At 49.3% G+C, this 23,960-nt stretch overlaps 2 protein-coding genes across 4 annotated transcripts in view; one reads left to right on the top strand and one right to left on the bottom strand.

Moving 5' to 3' along the window:
* Window positions 1-5,851, bottom strand: part of LOC132389825 (uncharacterized) — a 93,830-nt gene extending 87,979 nt beyond the window's left edge. Inside the window, exon 1 of one of the 2 annotated variants that reach the window (XM_059962388.1) lies at window positions 5,716-5,851. The gene's annotated coding sequence lies outside the window, so the exon portion shown is untranslated. The remainder of the gene's footprint in view (window positions 1-5,715) is intronic. The other variant, XM_059962387.1, reaches the window with a different exon arrangement.
* Window positions 5,745-23,960, top strand: part of wdr46 (WD repeat domain 46) — a 73,830-nt gene continuing 55,614 nt past the window's right edge. The window contains exons 1-3 of one of the 2 annotated variants that reach the window (XM_059962385.1): window positions 5,745-6,392; window positions 14,137-14,382; window positions 15,098-15,178. In XM_059962385.1, coding sequence (XP_059818368.1) covers window positions 6,291-6,392; window positions 14,137-14,382; window positions 15,098-15,178 — 429 coding nt within the window. In that variant the 5' untranslated portion in view covers window positions 5,745-6,290. Of the gene's footprint in view, window positions 6,393-14,133; window positions 14,383-15,097; window positions 15,179-23,960 lie in introns of both variants that reach the window. The other variant, XM_059962383.1, reaches the window with a different exon arrangement.

The raw sequence follows: 23,960 nt of genomic DNA, 5'->3' as shown, positions 1-23,960 counted from the left end.
TCCAAAGATAGTTGTACAACAAAGGCAAACGTTATTGCTTCAGATAATTGACTGTATTTATTGTTACACTATCCAAGGTGCATACTGAGTATGAAGGAAGTTAATTATAAAAACAGCTCCTTCAAGTTCCCATAGCCTGGGTGGAGGTGGTGAGGGATGGAGTAAGGACACTCCAGTAAATGCTTCTAATGACTTGCGTCACAAACAGCCTCTGATCACGAGGTCCAGCTCCTGGCCTTCTCGTGTGGCTTTGCTTCTGAGCCTGGCATTGCTGTTTCTACTGACGGAAGGAGAGAAGGTGGGTACAAGTGCCTTTGTTACATTGGGTTACCAGTTGCTTTGGGCAGATGGGGCTTAGCAGCAGTGGTGGGCAGCTCATCTGAAAGGAAAATTTTTTATGTCAAACCTCCTCTGCCTTGGGGCCACACCCACTCATGGGGAAAGCCGGAGAGAAAAATCTGCAGCCGAGTCCCTAAGGCAGTCTGTTGCTGAGTTCAACGCTGAATGGCAACTCCTGCCACGCCGCTGGTGCTGAAATGTACGTTTGTTCGGATTCGTCAGCTACGTGGAGAGGAGTAACAGTTTGCTGTCCACATTGTACTGCCCTGGTTTGTGTAAACCACATGCAAGCAACGTCCATGGTGCACCCAGCCAAAAGATGGCAATAAAAATTAGAAACATCACAGTTCCGGAAAATATTTTGATTCATCCTCCAAGAGGAGCACAACTTCTCTTGCACGCTGTTTACACAAGCCAGGCTTACACAATGACATGGTTCCAGGGGAAAGGCTGACAATGGAGATGAGTCCATGGCCAGAACAGCCATGATCTTAATGAATGATGGAGCAGGCTCGATGGGCCAGATGGCCGACTCCTGCTCCTATTTCTTAAGTTCTTATGTCCTTACCTACCACGATGAGCTGCAGAGTTATGCCCCCTTGCATCAGGGCTTCATACTTTGGCTCTGGGAAGAATAACCCATGCCAAACAGGTCAAAGGACAGAGGCCAGAGTAAAACTGTTGATTCTGTACCCAGCTTACGCCAGACCCTTCTGTACCCAGATCACCCTGTACCCCTCTGTACCCAGATCACCCCGTACCCCTCTGTACCCAGCTTACGCCAGACCCTTCTGTACCCAGATCATCCCGTACCCCTCTGTACCCAGATCACCCCCTACCCCTCTGTACCCAGCTTACGCCAGACCCTTCTGTACCCAGATCACCCCGTACCCCTCTATACCCAGGTCACCCCGTACCCCTCTGTACCCAGTTCTCTCTGTACCCAGTTCACCCCGTACCCCTCTGTACCCAGTTCACGCCATACCCGTCTGTACCCCATTCACCCCGTACACCTCTGTACCCAGTTCACCCCGTACTCCTCTGTACCCCGTTCACCCCGTACACCTCTGTACCCAGTTCACCCCGTACACCTCTGTACCCAGTTCACCCCGTACACCTCTGTACCCAGTTCACCCCGTACTCCTCTGTAACCCATTCACCCCGTACCCCTCTGTACCCAGTTCACCCCGTACACCTCTGTACCCAGTTCACCCCGTACTCCTCTGTAACCCATTCACCCCGTACCCCTCTGTACCCAGTTCACCCCGTACCCCTCTGTACCCAGATCACCCAGTACCCCTCTGTACCCAGCTTACGCCAGACCCTTCAGTACCCAGATCATCCCGTACCCCTCTGTACCCAGATCACCCCCTACCCCTCTGTACCCAGCTTACGCCAGACCCTTCTGTACCCAGATCACCCCGTACCCCTCTATACCCAGGTCACCCCGTACCCCTCTGTACCCAGTTCACCCCGTACCCCTCTGTACCCAGTTCACGCCATACCCGTCTGTACCCCATTCACCCCGTACACCTCTGTACCCAGTTCACCCCGTACACCTCTGTACCCAGATCACCCCGTACACCTCTGTACCCAGTTCACCCCGTACACCTCTGTACCCAGTTCACCCCGTACTCCTCTGTAACCCGTTCACCCCGTACCCCACTGTACCCAGTTCACCCCGTACCCCTCTGTACCCAGTTCACCCCGTACACCTCTGTACCCAGTTCACCCCGTACACCTCTGTACCCAGGTCACCCCGTACCCCTCTGTACCCAGTTCTCTCTGTACCCCTCTGTACCCAGTTCACCCCGTACCCTCTGTACCCAGTTCACCCCGTACCCTCTGAACCCAGTTCACCCCGTACCCTCTGAACCCAGTTCACCCCGTACCCTCTGTAACCCGTTCACCCCGTACCCCTCTGTACCCAGGTCACCCCGTACCCCTCTGTACCCAGATCACCCCGTACACCTCTGTACCCAGTTCACCCCGTACACCTCTGTACCCAGTTCACCCCGTACTCCTCTGTAACCCGTTCACCCCGTACCCCACTGTACCCAGTTCACCCCGTACCCCTCTGTACCCAGTTCACCCCGTACACCTCTGTACCCAGTTCACCCCGTACACCTCTGTACCCAGTTCACCCCGTACACCTCTGTACCCAGGTCACCCCGTACACCTCTGTACCCAGTTCTCTCTGTACCCCTCTGTACCCAGTTCACCCCGTACCCTCTGTACCCAGTTCACCCCGTACCCTCTGAACCCAGTTCACCCCGTACCCTCTGAACCCAGTTCACCCCGTACCCTCTGTAACCCGTTCACCCCGTACCCCTCTGTACCCAGGTCACCCCGTACCCCTCTGTACCCAGATCACCCCGTACCCCTCTGTACCCAGATCACCCCGTACCCCTCTGTACCCAGTTCACCCCGTACCCCTCTGTACCCAGTTCACCCCGTACCCTCTGTACCCAGTTCACCCCGTACCCTCTGAATCCAGTTCACCCCGTACTCCTCTGTACCCCGTTCACCCCGTACCCCTCTGTACCCAGTTCACCCCGTACCCCTCTGTACCCAGATCACCCCGTACACCTCTGTACCCAGTTCACCCCGTACCCCTCTGTACCCAGTTCACCCCGTACCCCTCTGTACCCAGATCACCCCGTACACCTCTGTACCCAGTTCACCCCGTACACCTCTGTACCCCGTTCACCCCGTACACCTCTGTACCCAGTTCACCCCGTACCCCACTGTACCCAGTTCACCCCGTACCCCTCTGTACCCAGATCACCCCGTACACCTCTGTACCCAGTTCACCCCGTACACCTCTGTACCCAGTTCACCCCGTACCCCTCAGTACCCAGTTCACCCCGTACACCTCTGTACCCAGTTCACCCCGTACCCCTCTGTACCCAGTTCACCCCGTACCCCTCTGTACCCAGATCACCCCGTACACCTCTGTACCCAGATCACCCCGTACACCTCTGTACCCAGTTCACCCTGTACCCCTCTGTACCCAGTTCACCCCGTACCCAGTTCACCCCGTACACCTCTGTACCCAGGTCACCCCGTACCCCTCTGTACCCAGGTCACCCCGTACCCCTCTGTACCCAGATCACCCCGTACCCCTCTGTACCCAGTTCACCCCGTACACCTCTGTACCCAGTTCACCCCGTACACCTCTGTACCCAGTTCTCTCGGTACCCCTCTGTACCCAGTTCACCCCATACCCCTCTGTACCCAGTTCACCCCGTACCCTCTGAACCCAGTTCACACCGTACACCTCTGAACCCAGTTCACACCGTACACCTCTGTACCCAGTTCACCCCGTACACCTCTGTACCCAGTTCACCCCGTACCCCTCTGTACCCAGTTCACCCCGTACACCTCTGTACCCAGTTCACCCCGTACCCCTCTGTAACCCATTCACTCCGTACCCCTCTGTACCCAGTTCACCCTGTATCTCTGTAACCAGTTCACACCGTACCCCTCTGTACACAGATCACCCCGTACCCCTCTGTACCCAGTTCACCCCATACACCTCTGTACCCAGTTCACCCCGTACCCCATTCACCCTGTATCTCTGTACCCAGTTCACCCCGTACCCCTCTGTACCCAGTTCACCCCGTACACCTCTGTACCCAGTTCACCCCGTACCCCTCTGTAACCCATTTACTCCGTACCCCTCTGTACCCAGATCACCCCGTACTCCTCTGTACCCCGTTCACCCCTTACTCCTCTGTACCCCGTTCACCCCGTACCCCATTCACCCTGTATCTCTGTACCCAGTTCACCCGGTATCTCTGTAACCAGTTCACCCCGTACCCCTCTGTGCCCAGTTCACTCCGTACCCCTCTGTACCCAGTTCACCCCTTACTCCTCTGTACCCCGTTCACCCCGTACCCCTTTGTACCCAGTTCACCCCGTACTTCTCTGTACCCAGTTCACCCCGTACCCCTCTGTACCCAGTTCACCCCGTACCCCTCTGTACCCAGTTCACCCCGTACCCCTCTGTACCCAGATCACCCCGTACTCCTCTGTACCCCATTCACCCCTTACTCCTCTGTACCCCGTTCACCCCGTACCCCTCTGTACCCAGTTCACCCCGTACCTCTCTGTACCCAGTTCACCCTGTATCTCTGTAACCAGTTCACCCCATACCCCTCTGTACCCAGATCACCCCGTACCCCTCTGTACCCAGTTCACCCCGTACCCCTCTGTACCCAGATCACCCCGTACCCCTCTGTACCCAGTTCACCCCATACACCTCTGTACCCAGTTCACCCCTTACTCCTCTGTACCCCGTTCACCCCTTACTCCTCTGTACCCCGTTCACCCCGTACCCCATTCACCCTGTATCTCTGTACCCAGTTCACCCGGTATCTCTGTAACCAGTTCACCCCGTACCCCTCTGTGCCCAGTTCACTCCGTACCCCTCTGTACCCAGTTCACCCCTTACTCCTCTGTACCCCGTTCACCCCGTACCCCTTTGTACCCAGTTCACCCCGTACTTCTCTGTACCCAGTTCACCCCGTACCCCTCTGTACCCAGTTCACCCCGTACCCCTCTGTACCCAGTTCACCCCGTACCCCTCTGTACCCAGATCACCCCGTACTCCTCTGTACCCCATTCACCCCTTACTCCTCTGTACCCCGTTCACCCCGTACCCCTCTGTACCCAGTTCACCCCGTACCTCTCTGTACCCAGTTCACCCTGTATCTCTGTAACCAGTTCACCCCATACCCCTCTGTACCCAGATCACCCCGTACCCCTCTGTACCCAGTTCACCCCGTACCCCTCTGTACCCAGATCACCCCGTACCCCTCTGTACCCAGTTCACCCCATACACCTCTGTACCCAGTTCACCCCTTACTCCTCTGTACCCCGTTCACCCCGTACCCCACTGTACCCCATAACCCTCTATACCCAATTCACACCGTACTGCTCTGTACACAGTTCACCCGGTATCTCTGTACCCAGTTCACCCCGTACCCCTCTGTACCCAGTTCACCCCGTACCCCACTGTACCCCATAACCCTCTATACCCAATTCACACCGTACTGCTCTGTACACAGTTCACCCCGTACCCCTCTGAACCCAGTTCACCCTGTACCCCTCTGTACCCAGTTCACCCCGTACCCCACTGTACCCCATAACCCTCTATACCGAATTCACACCGTACTGCTCTGTACACAGTTCACCTCGTGTCTTATAAAGGTTCAGCATTATATCCTTGTTTTTATATTCTTTTCCCCTTGAAATGTTTGCCTTCTTTACCACAGACTCGACCTGTGTAAAAATCTTTACGTTTCCTCTCCATCTAAATGTGCAATCATAGTAATTTATAATAAGTAGAACAGTCAATGTAATATCCAGTACACTCAAACCAGTCTGATGGCCTGGTGCAGAAGCTGTCCCGGAGCCTGTTGGTCCTGGCCTTTACGCTGCGCTACCGTTTCCCGGATGGTAGCAGCTGGAGTAGATTGTGGTTGGGGTGACCCTTCGGGCCCTTCTTTCGCTCCTGTCTCTGTAAACGTCCTGAATCATGGGAGGTTCACAATTACAGATGCGCCGGGCTGCCCGCACCACTCTCTGCAGAGTCCTCGATTGAGGGAGGTTCAGTTCCCGTACCAGGCAGTGATCCAGCCAGTCAGTTGTGGCCCTGTCGAGTCCATACCAAACTTCCTCAACTGTCTGAGCTGCCTTTTTCACCACACAGCCGGTGTGTACAGACCACGCGAGGTCCTCAGCCCCAGATCCACTGATGTCAATGGGGGAGAGCCTGTTTCCATTCCTCCCGCAGTCCACAACCAGCTCCTTCGTTTCTGCGACATCGAGGGACAGGCCACCTCCTTATCGTTCTCCCCATAGTCCGCACTCCAAAAATTATTATCTTACGTAGGTTAGTGAGGGAGTCGAATTGAGCAGCAGGCCGCAGAGTCCGCGCTGTTACCATGGAGACGCGGCTGAACAAACTTTATTGTTCCTGTTCGCCGCGCGGGGCAGGTCGGGACAAGATGGCGGTGCGGGAAACGGCGAGGAGCGGAGGCAATGTGGTAAGTGAGGAAGGAAGGGATAGGAAAGAGACAGGGGAAGATGTAGGGCCGTCAAGGGAGAACAGGGTGAGGGAGGGAGGTGATGGAAGGGGAGTACGAAAGGGCGGAGGGGAGCCGAGCGAGAACGGGGTTAGAGAAGTTTTGTAGGGAGGGGGCGAAGGAAGAAAGATGGGAGAGGGAGGTGGGATAGTGAGGTAGGGCAGTGGAGTAGAGGAATCGAAGGAGGTAGGACAATGGAGAGAGCTGAAGTGGGGCAATTGAATGAGAGAGGGTACGGAGATAGGACAGTGAAGGAACGTGGGGTAGTGGAGTCGAAAGAGTGGATGGGGAGGTGGGGTAGTGAGGTAGGGTAGGGAGAGGTGAGTAGGGTGTCTAAGGAGAGAGTGGGTAGGGAGGTGGGGTAGTGAGGTAGGGGAGTGGGGTGGAGAGAGAGGAAGGGGGTATGGAGTTGAAGGAGGAGAGGTAGGACAGTGGGGAGGGGAGGTTAGGGTGGACCCAGGGAGAGTTATGTGGTGGTGAGGAGGGAGCAGGAGTAGAGGATGGATTTAAGGGGTTGGAGAGGTGGTGGAGGGAAAGAAACAATGATAGTCTTGTGGCTCATCACCAGCAACAATGAGATGGCCTGCAGGGTGGAGGAACTCCAGACCTTGTGCCAGACAAATAACTTCTTCCTCAATGGTTATCGACTTCAGGAGAGCTCTCACCACTCACACTCCTCTACATCGTCAGCACAGAAGTGGAAACTGCAAGCTGTTTCAAACTTCTGGAAGTGCACAAACATGCATTCCCTCATGTGCCTAGACCTCATCCTACACAATCAGGAAAGCTCACCAATGCCTCTTTCTGAAGAGAGCTGGTCTTTGCACATTCATACTCATGCAACAGAGGGCATGTTGAGAAGCTGCACCACTGCAGGTACTGTGCTGCACTGTGGCAGACAGGAAGGCTCTAGTTAAAAACTGTTTAACACATCTTTGTCTTGTAACAGCCTACTTGCCATTAAGGACATAACAGAATCAGGTTTGTTATCTGTGTCGTGAAATTTGATAACTTAGCAGCAACACATAGAAGAGGAATCGTAAGTAAATCAATGACAGTACACTGAATAGATTAATGTCGTGCCAAAACAAATAATATGGATTGTAAAACTGAGGTAGTGTTCAAGGGTTCAATGTCCATTTAGGAATCAGATGGCAGAGGGGAAGAAGCTGTTCCTGAATCACTGAGTTTGTGCCTTCAGGCTTCTGTACCTCCTAACAGTGAGAAAAGGGCATGCCCTGGGTGCTGGAGGTCCTTAATAGTGAATGCTGCCTTTCTGAGACACCGCTCCTTAAAGATGTCCTGGGAACTTTGTAGGCAAGGACCCAAGATGGAGCCAACTAGATTTACAACCCTCAGCAGCTTCTTTCGGTCCTGTGCCCCCCCCCTCCCCCAAATCCAAGACAGTGATGCAGTCTGTCAGAATGCTCTCCACGATACATCTGTAGAAGTTTTTGAGTGGATTTGTTGACGTGCCAAATCTCTTCAATCTCCTAATGAAGTGTAGTCGCTGTCTTGCCTTCTTTATTACTGCATCAATATGTTGTGACCAGGTTAGATCCTCAGAGATCTTGACACCCAGGAACTTGAAACTGCTCACTCTCTCCACTTCTGATCCCTCAAAGAGGATTGGTATGTGTTCCTTGTCTTTGTCCACAATCAGCTCTTTCATCTTACTGATGTTGAGTGCCAGGTTGTTGCTGTGACATCATTCCACTAGTTGGCATATCTCACTCCTGTATGCCCTCTCATCTCCATCTGAGATTCTACCAACAATGGTTGTATCATCAGCAAATTTATAGATGTTACTTGAGCTATGCCTAGCCACACAGTCATGTGTATATAGAGAGTAGAGTAGTGGGCTAAGCACACACCCCTGAGGTGCGCCTGTGTTGATTGTCAGCGAGGAGGATATGTTATCACCAGTCTGCACAGATTGTGGTCTTCTGGTTAGGAAGTCGAGGATCCAATTGCAGAGGGAGGTACAAAGGCCCAGGTTCTATAACTTATTGGTCAGGATTGTGGGAATGATGGCATTAAATGCTGAGCTATAGTCGATGAACAGCATCATGACGTAGGTGTTTGTGTTGTCCAGGTGGTCTAAAGCCATTGGGATTGTGTCTGCCGCTGACCTATTGTGGAGATAGGCAAATTGCAGTGGGTGCAGGTCCTTGCTGAGGCAGGAGTTCAGTCTAATCACGACCAACCTCTCAAAGCATTTCATCAATGTAGATGTGAGTGCTACTGGGTAAAAGAAAGGCAGCTCACATTATTCTTCTTAGGCACTGGTATAATTGTTGCCAAGTGGGAACTTCTGCCCGTAGCAGTGAGAGGTTGAAGATGTCCTCAGATACTCCCGCCAGTCAGTTGGCACAAGTTTTCAGAGCCCTCCACCTTGCGAGGGTTCACCCACTTTAAAGACAGCCTAACATCGGCCTCCGAGACAGAGATCACAGGGTCACCGGATGCAGCAGGGATCTTCACAGCCGTAGTTATATTCTCCCTTTCAAAGAGTCCATAGAAGGCGTTGAGTTCACCTGGTAGTGAAGCATCGCTGCCATTTATGCTACTGTGTTTCACTTTATAGGAACTAATGTTCCTAACCCTAATCCTGCCAGAGTTGTACATCCGATGTCGTCTCCAACTTCATTTGAAATTGTCTCTTTGCCCTTGAAATAGCTCTCCGCAAGACAAAGCTGGTTTTTTTTTGGTAAAGACCTGGGTATATACAGACTCGATATACATCAAGGTGCCAGTGAAAAACCAGCAACATCATGAAATATCCCACCCACCCTGCTCATAGCTGTTTGTCCCTCTACCATCAGGGAGGAGGCTACGTAGCATCCACACCAGGACCACCAGACCCAAGCAGTAAGTCTGATCAACACCTTCACACACCCAACCACCACTTTACTGAGTATTGGAATGATAGGTTAGTAGGCAGAGGGGGTGGTGTGGCCCTGTGTATAAGAAATAATATTAAATCATTAGAAAGAGATGACATAGGATTGGAAGGTGTAGAGTATGGGTTGAGTTAAGAAATGGCATGGGTAAAAGGACCCTAATGGCAGTTGTATACAGGCCTCCAATCAGCAGCTGGGATGTGGATTACAAATTACAGCAGGAGATAGAAAAGGTGTGTCAGAAGGGCAATGTCATGATAATCATTGGGGATTTTAACGTGAAAGTGGATTGGGAAAACCAGGTCAGTATTGAACCTCGAGAGAGAATTTGTAGAATGTCTAAAGGATGGCTTTTTAGAACAGATTGTTGAGCCCACTAAAGGTGTGCTGGATTAGGTATTGATCACAATATGATCGAGTTCACTTTGAAATTTGAGAAGGAGAAACTAAATTCCAATTTATCGGTATTACAGTGGAATAAAGGATACAATGGCATGTGAGAGGAACTTCCAGCCAAAGTTGACTGGAAAGGGACACTAGCAGAAAGGACAGCAGAGCAGCTGGAGTTTCTGTGAAAAATGAGGGATGTGCAAGACAAATATATTCCAAATTAGAAGAAATTTTCAAAGGGAAAAAGGACACTACCGTGACTGACAAGTGAAGTCAGAGCCAATGTAAAAGCAAAGGAGAGGGCATACAAGGAAGCCAGAGCTCGTGGGAAGATAAAGGATTGGGAAGCTTTTAAAAATTTGCAGAACAAAACTAAGAAGGTCATTAGGAAGGAAAAGATGAATTATGAGAGGAAGCTGGCGACTAATATCAAAGACGATACTAAAAGCTTTTTTAAGTATATAAAGGATAAAAGAAAGTTGAGGGTAGATATAGGACCAATAGAAAATGACACTGGAGATATTGTAATGAGAGACACAGAAATGGCAGAGGAACTGAATGTGTACTTTGTATCAGTCTTCACAGTGGAAGATGTCTGCAGTATACCAGACATTCAAGAGTGTCAGGGAATTGAAGTATGTGCAGTGAAAATTACAACTGAGAAGGTGTTCAGGAAGCTTAATGGTCTCCTGGACCTGATGGAATGCACCCTCGGGTGCTGAAGGAAGTAGCTGGAGAGATTGCGGAGGCGTTAACAATGAATTTTCAAGAATCGATAGAGTCTGGCATTGTACCGGATGACTGGAAAATTGCAAATATTACTCAACTATTTAAGAAGGGTAGGAGGCAGCAGAAAGGAGACTATAGATCCGTTAGCCTGACATCAGTGGTCGGAATCAATTGTTAGGGATGAGATTATTGAGTGCAGGCAGTCCCTGGGTTACATTCGAGTTCTGTTCCTGAATCCGTCTTTAAGTCGGATTTATACGGAAGTTGGAACAAGTACATCCGGTATTATTTAGCGTCAGTTAGTCAAACGCTTGTCTTAGTAAATAGTATATATTTTACCTTTCTATGCATATAAAACACTTAAGAAACGTATGTATTCCAATAATTAAACCATTGCTTTGCTTAGTAATAATTGTAGCTTTCCATGCTCCATTATTCTCACTTTATCCTTGAAAATTGTTCCAATGGTTGACCAAATGTAGCCTAACACTTTTCCAATGACCGATGGCGTTTCACCTCTTTCAAAACGCTTTATTTCCACTTTATTTTCAATCGTGATTGCTTCCCGTCAATGGAACAGAAACACTGCGGGTGGTGGGTTCCAACCTCCACCGGCTCCCGAGGTCTGCTGGGTCCTAAGGACCACCGCATTGAGACAAGCTAAATGGGACAAGTGGGGGCTGTGCTGGGTTTGGGTATTTGGATCCTCCATAATATTCCGCGTGGGGATTTAAACTGGAGGTGGCAGTGTGTTTTTTACGAGGTCGAGTTGCAAGCTCGACATCAGCCCGGCACGGGAGTGGTCTGTCACTGGATCGGACTCGGGAATCTCAGCCCGGCGCTGATCTCAGCTGACTGGACCGAGGGGGGATGGCGGGGTCAAGGTGATTTAAGAAAAATTTAAGCCAAATACAAAGCTAAACACTCAACACAGTGTCAGCGGCAACGACTGTGGATAACTGTGAGGTTATCCACTTCGGTGGCAAGAACAGGAAGGCAGATTACTATCTAAATAGAGTCAAGTTAGGAAAAGGGGAAGTACAACGAGATCTAGGTGTTCTTGTACGTCAGTCAATGAAAGCATGCATGCAGGTACAGCAGGCAGTGAAGAAAGCTAATGGCATGCTGGCCTTTATAACGAGGAATTGAGTATAGGAGTAAAGAGGTCCTTCTGCGGCTGTACAGGGCCCTGGTGAGACTACACCTGGAGTATTGTATGCAGTTTTGGTCTCCAAATTTGAGGAAGGACATTCTTGCTATTGAGGGAGTGCAGCGTAGGTTCACAAGTTTAATTCCCAGAATGGAGGGACTGTCATATGTTGAAAAATTGGAGCAACTGGGCTTGTATACACTGGAATTTAGAAGAATGAGATTGAAACATATAAGATTATTAAAGGATTAGACACGCTGGAGGCAGGAAGCATGTTCCTGCTGATGGGTGAGTCCAGAACTAGAGGCCACAGTTTAAGAATAAGGGGTAGGCCATGTAGAAGAGAGATGCGGAAAAACTTTTTCACCCAGAGAGTGGTGGATATGTGGAATGCTCTGCCCCAGAAGGCAGTGGAGGCCAAGTCTCTGGATGCTTTCAAGAGAGAGTTAAATAGAGCTCTTATAGATAGCGGGGTCAAGGGATATGGGGAGAGGGCAGGAACGGGGTACTGATTGTGTATGATCAGCCATGATCACAGTGAATGGCGGTGCTGGCTAGAAGGGCCGAATGGCCTACTCCTGCACCTATTGTCTATTGACTTAAAATGGCGGACAGCGTTCTCCTTCCTCGGTTCATGAGTATGAGTTGTCCGTAAGTCGGACGTTGGTAACTCAGGGATTACCTGTACCTGGAAGCACATGACAAGATAGGCCAAAGCCAGCATGGTTTTCTGAAAGGAAAATCCTGCCTGACAAGCCTACTGCAATTTTTTGAGGAAATTACAAGCAGGGTAGACAAAGGAGATGCAGTAGATGTGGTGTACTTGGTTTTCAGAAGGCCTTTGCAAGGTGCCGCACATGAGGCTGCTTAGCAAAATAAGAGCCCATGGAATTACAGAGGAGTTACTAGCCTGGGTGGAGCATTGACTGATTGGCAGAAAGCAGAGAGTGGGAATAAAGCGGTCCTATTCTGGCTGGCTGCCCGTTACCAGTGGAGTTCCTCCGCTGTCGGTGCTGGGACTGCTTTTTATGGTTTAGACTTTGTGGCTAAGTATGCTGATAATGCAAAGATAGGTTGAGCAGCGGGTAGTGTTGAGCAAACAGACAGATAGTTTAGGGGAATGGGCAAGAAGTAGCAAATGAAATACAATGTTGGAAAGTGTATGGTCATGCACTTTGGTGAAAGAAAGAAATGGACAGACTATTACTTAGATGGGGAGAGAATTCAAAATGCAAAGATGCAAGGGGACTTGGGAGTCCTTGTGCAGGATACCCTAAAGGTTAACCTCCAGGTTGAGTCGGTGGTGAAGAAGGCAAATGCAATGTTGGCATTCGTTTCTAGAGGTATAGGATATAAGAGCCAGGATGTGAGGTTGAGGCTGTATAAGGCACTCATGAAACTACACAGAGTGTTGTGTGCAGTCTTGGGCTCCTTATTTTAGAAAGGATATACTGACATTGAAGAGGGTTCAGAGAAGATTCACGAGAATGATTCCAGGAATGAAAGGGTTACTGTATGAGGAATGTCTGGCAGCTCTTGGGCTGTATTCCCTGGAGTTCAGGAGAATGAGGGGGGATCTCATAGAAACACTCCAAATGTTAAAAGGCCTGAATAGATTAGATATGGCAAAGTTATTTCCCATGGTAGGGGATTCTAGGACAAGAGGGCACGACTTCAGGATTGAAGGATGTCCATATAGAACAGAGATGCAGAGAAATTACTTTAGCCAGAGGGTGGTAAATCTGTGGAAGTTTTTGCCACGAGCAGCTGTGGAGGCCAAGTCATTGGGTGTGTTTAAGGCAGAGATAGATAGGTTCTTGATTAGCCAGGGTGTCAAAGGGTATGGGGAGAAGGCAGGGGAGTGGGGTTTACTGGAAGAATTGGATCAGCCCATGATACAATGAGCAGACTGGATGGGCCGAATGGCCTACTTTGCTCCCATATCTTATGGTCTTACTTTATCGTTTCCTGTCAGTCACCTTGTGTCCTCCTGAGCCTAATGTCTCTTATGGGCGTACAATCAATGTGTATTGGCTATCTGATGTAGTTATAGTGTTTTGTAAATTATTGTTGTCTCTATCTTATCATATTTTGTTTGGAGTAACAATGGTTTCGTTCTCCCTCACTCTTGGAATTGGAAATGACATGAAACCATCTTGAATTTTGAGTGTGTGATTGCAGTAGTTGGTAGAGAAGAGCTGGAGATCGGAGTGTGTTTGGGGTAGGGGGTGTCGTGGTCACAGACGTCTGCACCCCAACCCTTTTGTCCACCTCACCCCCCCCATTCTCACCATCTGTTCCGCTCATCATTCTTTCTGTCCCTGTCCCTCTACCCCCCCCCACCCACCGGCTGCAGTGTGTGACACCACACAACCCCACCTGCCACTTTTACCCCCTCTTGTACTGAAAGACTTCACTCAGTAGGTTCTTGGTGCACAAGGCTCCCCACTGGGGGGGGGGTATAGACCTGGGGGTATTTCCCCTCACCACTGCAGGGGTGCACTGTTGACGCTGTCCTGTTATGTTCCAGCAGAGGAAGCGGTACTGGGAGGCCGAGGGGGATGCAGGAACACAGGTCTCCCCCGCCAAGAGAGTCCGAGGAAAAGCAGCTGCCAACAACAAGCCACACAAACCCTGGAGAAGACCAGCCCACGGCCCGTCAGCTATGTCAGGAACACAGGTCTCCCCCGCCAAGAGAGTCCGAGGAAAAGCAGCTGCCAACAACAAGCCACACAAACCCTGGAGAAGACCAGCCCACGGCCCGTCAGCTATGTCAGGGGTGAGTGTTCGCTGGGCTCGGGTGAGGGAGAACCAGTGTGCCTGGCATGACACCCATGTGGTCTTTCTGATCTCGGGTGGCTCCAGGGCTGTGTGTGCCCTCCCAAGTGACGAGGAGGAGAGGGAGTTTGCATGCTCAGGGCATCAGAACTCAGTTCTGACACCATCTTGAAGGTCCTTTTTGTGACCACCTGAGTTTCCTGTGGTGTTCCAGTTCCCTCCCACGGTCCATCATAAATTGTCCCGTGGTTAGGCTACGGCTAAATTGGGTTGTTGGGTGGCAGGCTCAAAGGGTGAGAAGAGCTTGCTACACGATGCATCTCAAATAAATAAAAATATCAGGGTGGACAGGGAGGGGAAATGCAGGGAGGGAGGGGCTATGAATGGAAGGAGGGGGTGATGGAGGTACCGGGATGGGGAGGGAAGGGGATATCTGGGTGTCCCTACATATATGATTGGAGAGAGGGAGGGAGTGGGGCTGGACAGGGAATGGATATGGAGGGAGGGAGGGGCTATGAATGGAGGGAGGGAGTGATGGAGGTAGCGGGACGGGGAGGGAAGTGGGTATCTGGGTGTCCCTACATATATGAGATTTTCTCCACGTTTCCCCCCCCCCCCGCCGGTCTCTGGGTTTCTCGACGTCCCAGAGTTTGGGTGTCAGTGTGGCTGCTCCATTGACAAGGCTGTCTGTGCTGACCATATACCCTCCTCTGCAGCGGAAGGACCCTTTCCCAGGGCCAGCTCCCCTCCCTGATGAAGCACTGGAGAAGTACAAGCGAGGAAAAGACGTCCAAATGGTGAGTGGTTCTGTCCTGCAGGGAGGTATCACTGCAATTTACAACCCCCTCTGTGTCCCCACACCTTCTCTCAACACAGGGACAGGAGGAGAGCACACGACCCAGCAAAACTGCCCCCTCTTCATTGCGAGCATGGCTGATCTCTGCAGGCACCAGTCTCCTTGTCTTTGACATCTCTCAGTTGTTTGATCTCGTCAAGTCAAGTCACGTTTATTGTCATTTCGACCACAACTGCTGGTACAGTACATAGTAAAAACGAGACAGCGTTTTTCAGGACCATGGTGTTACATGACACAGTACAAAAACTAGAATGAACTACATTAAAAAACAACACAGAAAGCTGCACTAGACTACAGACCTACACAGGACTGCGTAAAGTGCACAAAAACAGTGCAGGCATTACAACAAAATAATAGGACAAGATGTCAGTCCAGGCTTCGGGTATTGAGGAGTCTGATAGCCTAGGGGAAGAAACTGTTACATAGTCTGGTTGTGAGAGCCCGAATGCTTCAGTGCCTTTTCCCAGACGGCAGCAGGGAGAAGAGGGGTGCATGGGGTCCTTCATAATGCTGTTTGCTTTGCGGATGCAGCGTGTAGTGTAAATGTCCGTGATGGCGGGAAGAGAGACCCTGATGATCTTCTCAGCTGACCTCACTATCAGCTGCAGGGTCTTGCGATCCGAGATGGTGCAATTTCCGAACCCAGCAGTGATGCAGCTGCTCAGGACGCTCTCAATACAACCCCTGTAGAATGTGATGAGAATGAGGATGGGGGGGGCGGAGATGGACTTTCCCCAGCCTTCGCAGAAAGTAGAGACGCTGCTGGGCTTTCTTTGCTATGGAGCTGGTGTTGAGGGGCCAGGTGAGATTCTCCGCCAGGTGAAACCAAGAAATTTGGGGCTCTTAACGATCTCTACCGAGGAGCTGTCGATGTTCAGCGAGGAGTGGTTGCTCCATGCCCTCCGGAAGTCAACAACCATCTCTTTTGTTTTGTTCACATTCAGAGACAGGTTGTTGGCTCTGCACCAATCTGTTAGTCGCTCCACCTCCGCTCTGTAAGCTGACTCGTCGTTCTTGCCGATGAGACCCACCACGGTCGTGTCATCAGTGAACTTGATGATGTGGTTCAAGTTGTGTGTTGCAGCACAGTCATGGGTCAGCAGAGTGAACAGCAATGGACTGAGCACACAGCCCTGGGGAGGCCCCCGTGCTCAGTGTCATGGTGTTGGAGATGCTGCTCCTGATCCGGACTGACTGAGGTCTCCCAGTCAGGAAGTCTAGGATCCAGTTGCAGAGGGAGGTGTTCAGGCCCAGTAGGCTCAGCTTTCCAATCAGTTTCTGAGGGATGAATGTGTTGAATGCTGAACTGAAGTCTTTGAACAGCATCTGTGAAATGTCTCCACTTTAAATACTATAGATTCAGGTTAATTAGACCATCAGTTAATCTGGACAGCTGTTTATTTGGGACAACTCTTAAAGAACAAAATCTAATTGAGAGAACAGCCAGAATTCCCTTTGTTTATTTGGGATACGATGCCGCAAGAGACTGCTGCTCAACAGATGCTGACTGTTAGTATTAGCTGTGTGCACTTGTTCAGCCATTAAACACACCGTGCTTAGAGTGATCAGTTTTTGGTTAGAGTCGTGTGTTTGTGTTCAAAAAGCAGAAATGTTTGTCACCGCTAGTCGGTCAGAAGTAAGCAGAAAGACAACTCGGAACTGTTTTGCTCACCACGGTTTCAGGCTTGAAAACACCAGGAACAGCCGGGAGTGAAAATGAAACAATTTCAGCGCTTCAGCAAGTTAGGAGCTATGAAGAATTAGAAGGCATTGACAATGAAAATGAAGATTTGGAGGTTGAAAGCATTGTATGAAGGCAGTAGATATCTGAGCTGATTGTGTTCATTTACAGTCAGTCAGAAGAACACAGCAGCATACGCTGGATGAATTCCTCTGTCGGTAGCTATCAGGAAATAATTCACAGTTTTATAGTTATAGTACCACTGACACTTCTGTATTTGATTTACCGTAGATTCCGGACTACAGAGCGCACCTGATTAAAAGCCGCACGCTCTAATTTTAGAAAGAAAATCAATTTTGTACTTGTACAAGCCGCACCGGATTTTAAGCCGCGGGTGTCCCACGTTGTAATATGAGATATTTACACAGAAAGATATTACACGTGAGGATTTTTTAACTTTTAATTAAATCCGTATGGTAACATAAACAAATACATATTGCAAATGCTTTTTTTTCGAACAGTGCCTGTAACACAGCTACTTTTAAATATACATACGTATCGGTAACACACAAATTACGTTGCGTTTACTTTTTTACTGAACAGTGCATGAACAACATTCCAATATCTCCTAACGACTGGTAAAAAAAATATATATACTGCAGCCTACCAGGAAAAGTTATTGATCGCCTTCTTCATCTTCCTCCTGCGCACTAAAACCATCAAAGTCCTTCAGTGTCCGAATTGAACAACCTCAGGATCTCATCACTCACTTCAGTCTCTTCGTTGTCGCTCTCACTTGAGCGCACGCGGTCCTCTTCATCACGCAGCAGTCCAGCCTTTCGAAACCCGCTGGTGATGGTGGATGTTGTGACACGGCTCCATGCATTTAGGATCCGCTGGCAGACTTGAGTTGAAGATGCTCTTCGCGTGCGTCCTGTTTTGATAAAGGATTTCTCGCCGCTCGTCATCCAAGCCTCCCCACTCAACGCGCAGCGCCACTTTAAATGCCTGGTTCACGCTGATGTCCAGTGGCTGCAAATACTTCGTGGTGCCCCCAGGAATCACAGCTGGAATTGAGTTTGTACTCTTGATGGCAGCTTTCACTGAACTTTCATTGTCAGCGGCTTAAAAAATCACCATCAGTGGAAGCTTTAGTCCGGATGCTGTGCAGCTCAGAACACAAGTAAAATGCGTTCTCTCATGGCCACTTGTTTTCAGTGTGATGGACGAGTCACCTTTTTTATTAACAGTCCGAGTGAGAGGCAGGTCAAACGTCAAAGGTACTTCATCCATATTTATGATATCATCTGGCCCGATGGAATTCTCCGCTATCTTTGTTTGAGTGAATGTGCGGAAGTTAGCAAGTTGTTCCTCGTGGTCGGGAGGGAGCTGCTGACACAGAGTCGTGCGTACCCTGACGGACAGGCCTTTTCGTCTCATAAATCTAAAACACCACGATGGCCCACCTCTAAAATCTTCGATTTTCATTTTGGTGGCGATTGCTTTAGCCTTCAGTCTGATCTGCACGGTGGAAACACCGCAGCCGCCTGCTCTCTGCGTGTTAACCCAGTCTTCAAGAAAGTTTTCAAGTTCGGGCCATCTGCTATGATTACCTCTGAAAGCTTTTGTCATCTTTTTGCATTGACTCAGTTCTTCACGCTGGCGTCTCCACCGTCTCAACATCGATTCATTTATGCCAAGATTATGTGCAGCAGCTCGATTTCCTTCTTCAACCGCCAGATCGATCGCCTTTAACTTAAAAGCTGCATCATATGCTTTTCTTCGAGTGTTTTCCATGTTGATGAGGGCGAGTACAAATGGCTGATTTACAATAATTTAATTGTGAAAGTGCGCTTGATTTATCGTACAATTTCATTGGACCTCTGTGAACTACTCATCAATTTTATTGGTCTACTGTTACGAGGCAAAATGTTTTTGGCGGCATGAAAAAAAACATGCATTAGCCGCACCGTAGTATAGGCCGCAGTGTTCAAAGCGTGGGAAAAAAGTAGCGGCTTATAGTCCGGAATTTATGGTAAGTACATAATTTGTTACTCAGTTAAATGATAGTTTTGTCTTTTTTAATATTTTTTTAACTGCTTTCGTGAAGTGGAAGCTAACTGGGCCAAAATGTACTGGTACCGAGGTCCACAGAATGAGTAGTGGTTCGGCCCTCTCGGGGAGGTGTGTTCCAGAGATTCACCACGCTGAAGTTGTACTGCACTGTATTCCATCTGAGCCAAGACGTACTGCAGCTAGTCACCGCATCACATTGCACAGCAGCAGGCCCTTTGGCCCATCTTATCCATGTTGGGCATCAGGTACCATCTTCACCGACAAGGGTCTGAGCCCACAATGTTGACTCTGCGTGGGCGCTGCTGCATCTGCACGATGTCCTGTGTCCATCTTCATCAGTCCTGTTAGCATCCCCTCACATTGCCTATTCGCGTACTGTGAGGAAAGCGCTGGCTGTCTACTCCGTCACTAACTGGGTGCCATGGAAACGCAGTGGTTGGCGTGATGCTCTTACAGCTTGGAGTTCAACTTCAGCATCATCTGTAAGCAAGGTTGTACATTTCTCCCTGTGTGTGCTCGGGTTTCCTCCCACAGTCCAAAGATATACCGGTTAGTAGGTTAATCAGTTGTCGTAAATTGTCCTGTGATTAGACTGGAGCTAATAAGTTGCTGGGACGGCATGGCTCGGTGGCCCGAGAGGCCTGCTCTGTGCTGTATCCCTAAATAAATAAACGGTGGAGTTGAGATTCAAAATTCAGGTCGACTCATCACATGTACATGAAACCCCTTTTTACTGGGTGTCATTAGAGATGTGGCCCGTTAGCCCCTCGCTAACAGCTACAGACTCAACGGTACGAAAACCTTTCTCAGACTCCATGCATCTTGGGTTGGTATGACTTGGGTCCCACTGAAACTGGGAAGTTGAGATGTATTGATCACCCGAACCCCTAACTGTGCAAATACTGTATAAATACTGCCCCCATGCAATTAGCTGTTGGCAAGAAATAACATCGTACACTGCCTACAATCATAAAGGAAGTATATTTACAAATGCCAGCTTTATCCAACACTTAGTAGGAAGAAGAAAAGGAAAGAAGTGAAAAGGGCCCATTATAGTTAAACCACCCCAAGTTGGAGCTCATCTTGAAGTGGTCTTTAACTCGTGCGCTGGACCCGGAGTCTGCAGGAAAGCACACGTGTGTCGCTTCCATGTGTCGCTTGAAATCTACCTCAAACAAATGGGCTCCTCCATGAGAGTAGCAGCGGACCAACCGATTCAAAAAGAGAGAGAGCTTTGCACGCGTCGGGGAGAAGAGTTTTGAAAAAGGAGCGTTTTGTGGGGCTGAGTGCATTAGCGGCAGAAGCAATTAAAAGCAAAGTGGGTCAAAGCAGAGCAGCCATGTGTGAGTGGACCAGTGTAGGAGTGGGAACTTGGGAACTTGAGACTTGGGCTCAAGAGGCTTCAACGAGGGGGCACAGGCAAGTAGCAAGGAAGGCTTTTGTAGTTGTAGAGTAAGAAGTCACCAAACTACAACTAATTAAATAAAGTAGGGATGATGCAGGATCGGGCGATGTGCTGTAGCTGCATGATGTGGGAGCTGGTGGGCCCCATTGTGGGTCCTGGTGACCACATCTGCAGCGAGTGTCGGCGGCTCGAGGAACTCAGGCTCAAAGTTGATGACCTGGAATCTGAGCTTCAAACACTGCGGCACATCAGGGAGGGGAGGGTTCCCTGGATTCTCTGTTTCAGGAGGTACATCAGGGAGGGGAGGGTTCCCTGGATTCTCTGTTTCAGGAGGTACATCAGGGAGGGGAGGGTTCCCGGATTCTCTGTGCCGGAGGTACATCAGGGAGGGGAGGGTTCCCTGGATTCTCTGTTTCAGGAGGTACATCAGGGAGGGGAGGGTTCCCTGGATTCTCTGTGCCGGAGGTACATCAGGGAGGGGAGGGTTCCCTGGATTCTCTGTTTCAGGAGGTACATCAGGGAGGGGAGGGTTCCCTGGATTCTCTGTTTCAGGAGGTACATCAGAGAGGGGAGGGTTCCCTGGATTCTCTGTGCCGGAGGTACATCAGGGAGGGGAGGGTTCCCTGGATTCTCTGTGCCGGAGGTAGGCACACCTTTGTGCCACAAGTTGACTGATCTTGTTTCAAATACTACAGGCATTCAAATTAAGTGCCCTTACACTCGTTGTACTTTTAAAATCTTGCAATCTTTTACTCTTTTGCACTTGACTTTTCTTCACTTCACTCTTTTTTCTTTTTTATCTTTTGCTTTTTCTTTATCCACACTTTCTTTATTACTTTATTTCTCCGATCCGTTGAACCCAGTCTCTCTCCCACCCCCACCCCCCGCCCGGTTAACTTGGGGGACTATAACTTGCATCTAGATTGGGTGAATCAAGTTGGTTGAGGCAGTCTTGAGGAGAACTTCACAGAAGGCATCCGTGTTGGCTTTCTTGAACAGCACGTTACTCAACCTACAAGGCAATGTGCTATTTTAGATCTGGTCCTGTGCAACGAGACAGGTAAAATTAGTGATCTTGTGGTTGGGGAAAGAGGGATCATGGTATCATTGAGTTTCTCATACAAATGGAGGGTGCAACAGATCAATCTAAAGCCAGTCTGTTATGTCTAAACAATGGCGACTACAATGGGATGAGGGAGGATTTGGAACACAGGCTGTATGGTGGGTCAGTTGAGGAACAGTAGAAGACTTTGAAAGATTTTTCACAGTGCTCAACAAAAGTATATTCCAGTTAAAAGCAAGGACAGTAAGGTTGGGAACAGCCAGTCATGGATAACTAAGGAAATAAAAGAAGGCATCAAATTAAAAGCTCGTGCACGCGAAGTCGCCAAGAGTAGTGGGAAATTGGAAGATTAGGGATAACTTTAAAAGCAATAAAGAAAGAGAAGATAGATTTTGAAAATAGACTAGCACAAAATATAAAATTGGATAGTAAAAGTTTTTATAGTTAAGCAGAAAAGGGTGGCCAAATTGAATGTAGGTTCCTTGTAGAATGAGAAGGGGGAATTGATATTGGGTAATGAGGAAATGGCCGAGGCTTTGAATGACTTTTTAGGAATGTTGTGTCTGTCTGCCAATCAAGATGGTGGAACCTTTAGCTGAAACGCAAACATACTAGAAGCAGGACAGACTGCCCTTTTGCCGAAGTGAAATACCTACAGCACAGCAGCAAAACTCTTAACCAGGACGTTACACAGTGAAATACATTGTTTGCAACAATAACCAACACTGATGTGGGGGGCAGCCCACAAGTGTTACCACACATTCCAGCACCAAAATAGCATGCTCAGGGTGGTAGATATTTCAGAAGTCAGTCCTTTTAACCTTCTGTGAGCCACTCCGGATACATTGCATCCTCCAAATTTTCATTTTCATTGTAGCAGTCAAGATTATTGTTGATACCTTCAATTTCTTTATTACATTTTCACTCCCAGCTGCTTCTGTCAATTCCAAGCCTAAATGCTTGAAACCGCAGTGAGCAATATAGTTCTAAATTGTCGTCTTCCTTATTTTTTGCGAATTATCAGTGACAAAAATCACTGCTTTTTGAACTCAAATGCATACAACTGGCACTAATCACAATCAGATCGCTCCAGGCACATGCAGTGTCTAACAGCCACATAACTACGTGTGACTGACACTAGTTAGAAACTGTTCAGCTTTTATACTGTACAGGCAGTCCCTGAGTTATGAACGTCCGACTTACGGACAACTCGTACTTATGAACCGAGGAAGGAGAACGCTGTCCGCCATTTTAAGTCCTTGATGTTGACACAGTGTTGAGTGTTTAACTTTGTATTTGGCTTAAATTTTTCTTAGCTAGATTCACCCTGACCGCCCCCCCCGCCCCCCGGTTCCGGTCGGTTGGTGGCGCAGTGAGCTCAATGCCCGACTGGGGAACGGAGGTTCCCAAATTCGATCACTCCCGTGCCAGATTGATGCCGATCCAGTGCCTCCCGTACCATCCGTGCCAGGTTGATGCCGATCCAGTGCCTCCCGTACCATCCGTGCCAGGTTGATGCCGATCCAGTGCCTCCCGTACCATCCGTGCCAGGTTGATGCCGATCCAGTGCCTCCCGTACCATCCGTGCCAGGTTGATGCCGATCCAGTGCCTCCCGTACCATCCGTGCCAGGTTGATGCCGATCCAGTGCCTCCCGTACCATCCGTGCCAGGTTGAGGTCGAGCTCACAACCCGACCTTGTAAAAACAAAAACACTGCCATCTCCAGTTCAAATACCCACGTGGAATATTGTGGAGGATCAAATACCCAAACCCTGCACATTCCCCACTTGTCCCATTTAACCTGTCTCAGTGCGATGGACTTTCGGACCAGGGGAATTCAGTGCAGTAGACCTTAGGACCCAGCGGACCTCGGGAGCCGGCGGAGGTTTGAACCCGCCGCCCACAGTGTTTCTGTTCTGTTGACGGGAAGCGATTGCGATTGAAAATAAAGCGGAAATAATAAAGCGATCGGAAAGAGGTGAAACGCCATCGGTCATTGGAAAAGTGTTAGGCTACAGTTGGTCAACGATCGGAACAATTTTAAAGGATAAAGTGAGAATAATGGAGCATGTGAAAGGCCCTGCCCCGATGAAAGCTACAATTATTACTAAGCAATGCAGTAGTTTAATTATTGGAATACATATTTTTCTTAACTGTTTTATATGCATAGAAAGGTAAAATATATACTATATACTAAGACAAACGTTTGACTAACTGACGCTAAATAATACCAGATGTACTTGTACGTACAAATCTGACTTAAAGACGGACTCAGGAACGGAACTCGTACGTAACCTGGGGACTGCTTGTAGATGTGAGGTGGAGAGTGGATTGACTGGCCTGGTATAGAAACAGCAATGCCTTTGAATGGAAAGTCCTACAAAAGATAGTGGACTCAACCCAGTACGTCGCAAGTAAAGCCCTCCCAACCATTGAGCACATCCATCTGAAATGCTGTCGTAGGAAATCATCAGAGATCCTCACCGCCCAGGTCATG

This window comes from Hypanus sabinus, unplaced genomic scaffold (genome assembly GCF_030144855.1).
Source record: "Hypanus sabinus isolate sHypSab1 unplaced genomic scaffold, sHypSab1.hap1 scaffold_670, whole genome shotgun sequence".
In the NCBI taxonomy this organism is placed as follows: Eukaryota; Metazoa; Chordata; class Chondrichthyes; order Myliobatiformes; family Dasyatidae; genus Hypanus; species Hypanus sabinus.
Note: the sequence above shows the minus strand (reverse complement) of the source record. Positions and strands in the feature narration are given on the sequence as shown.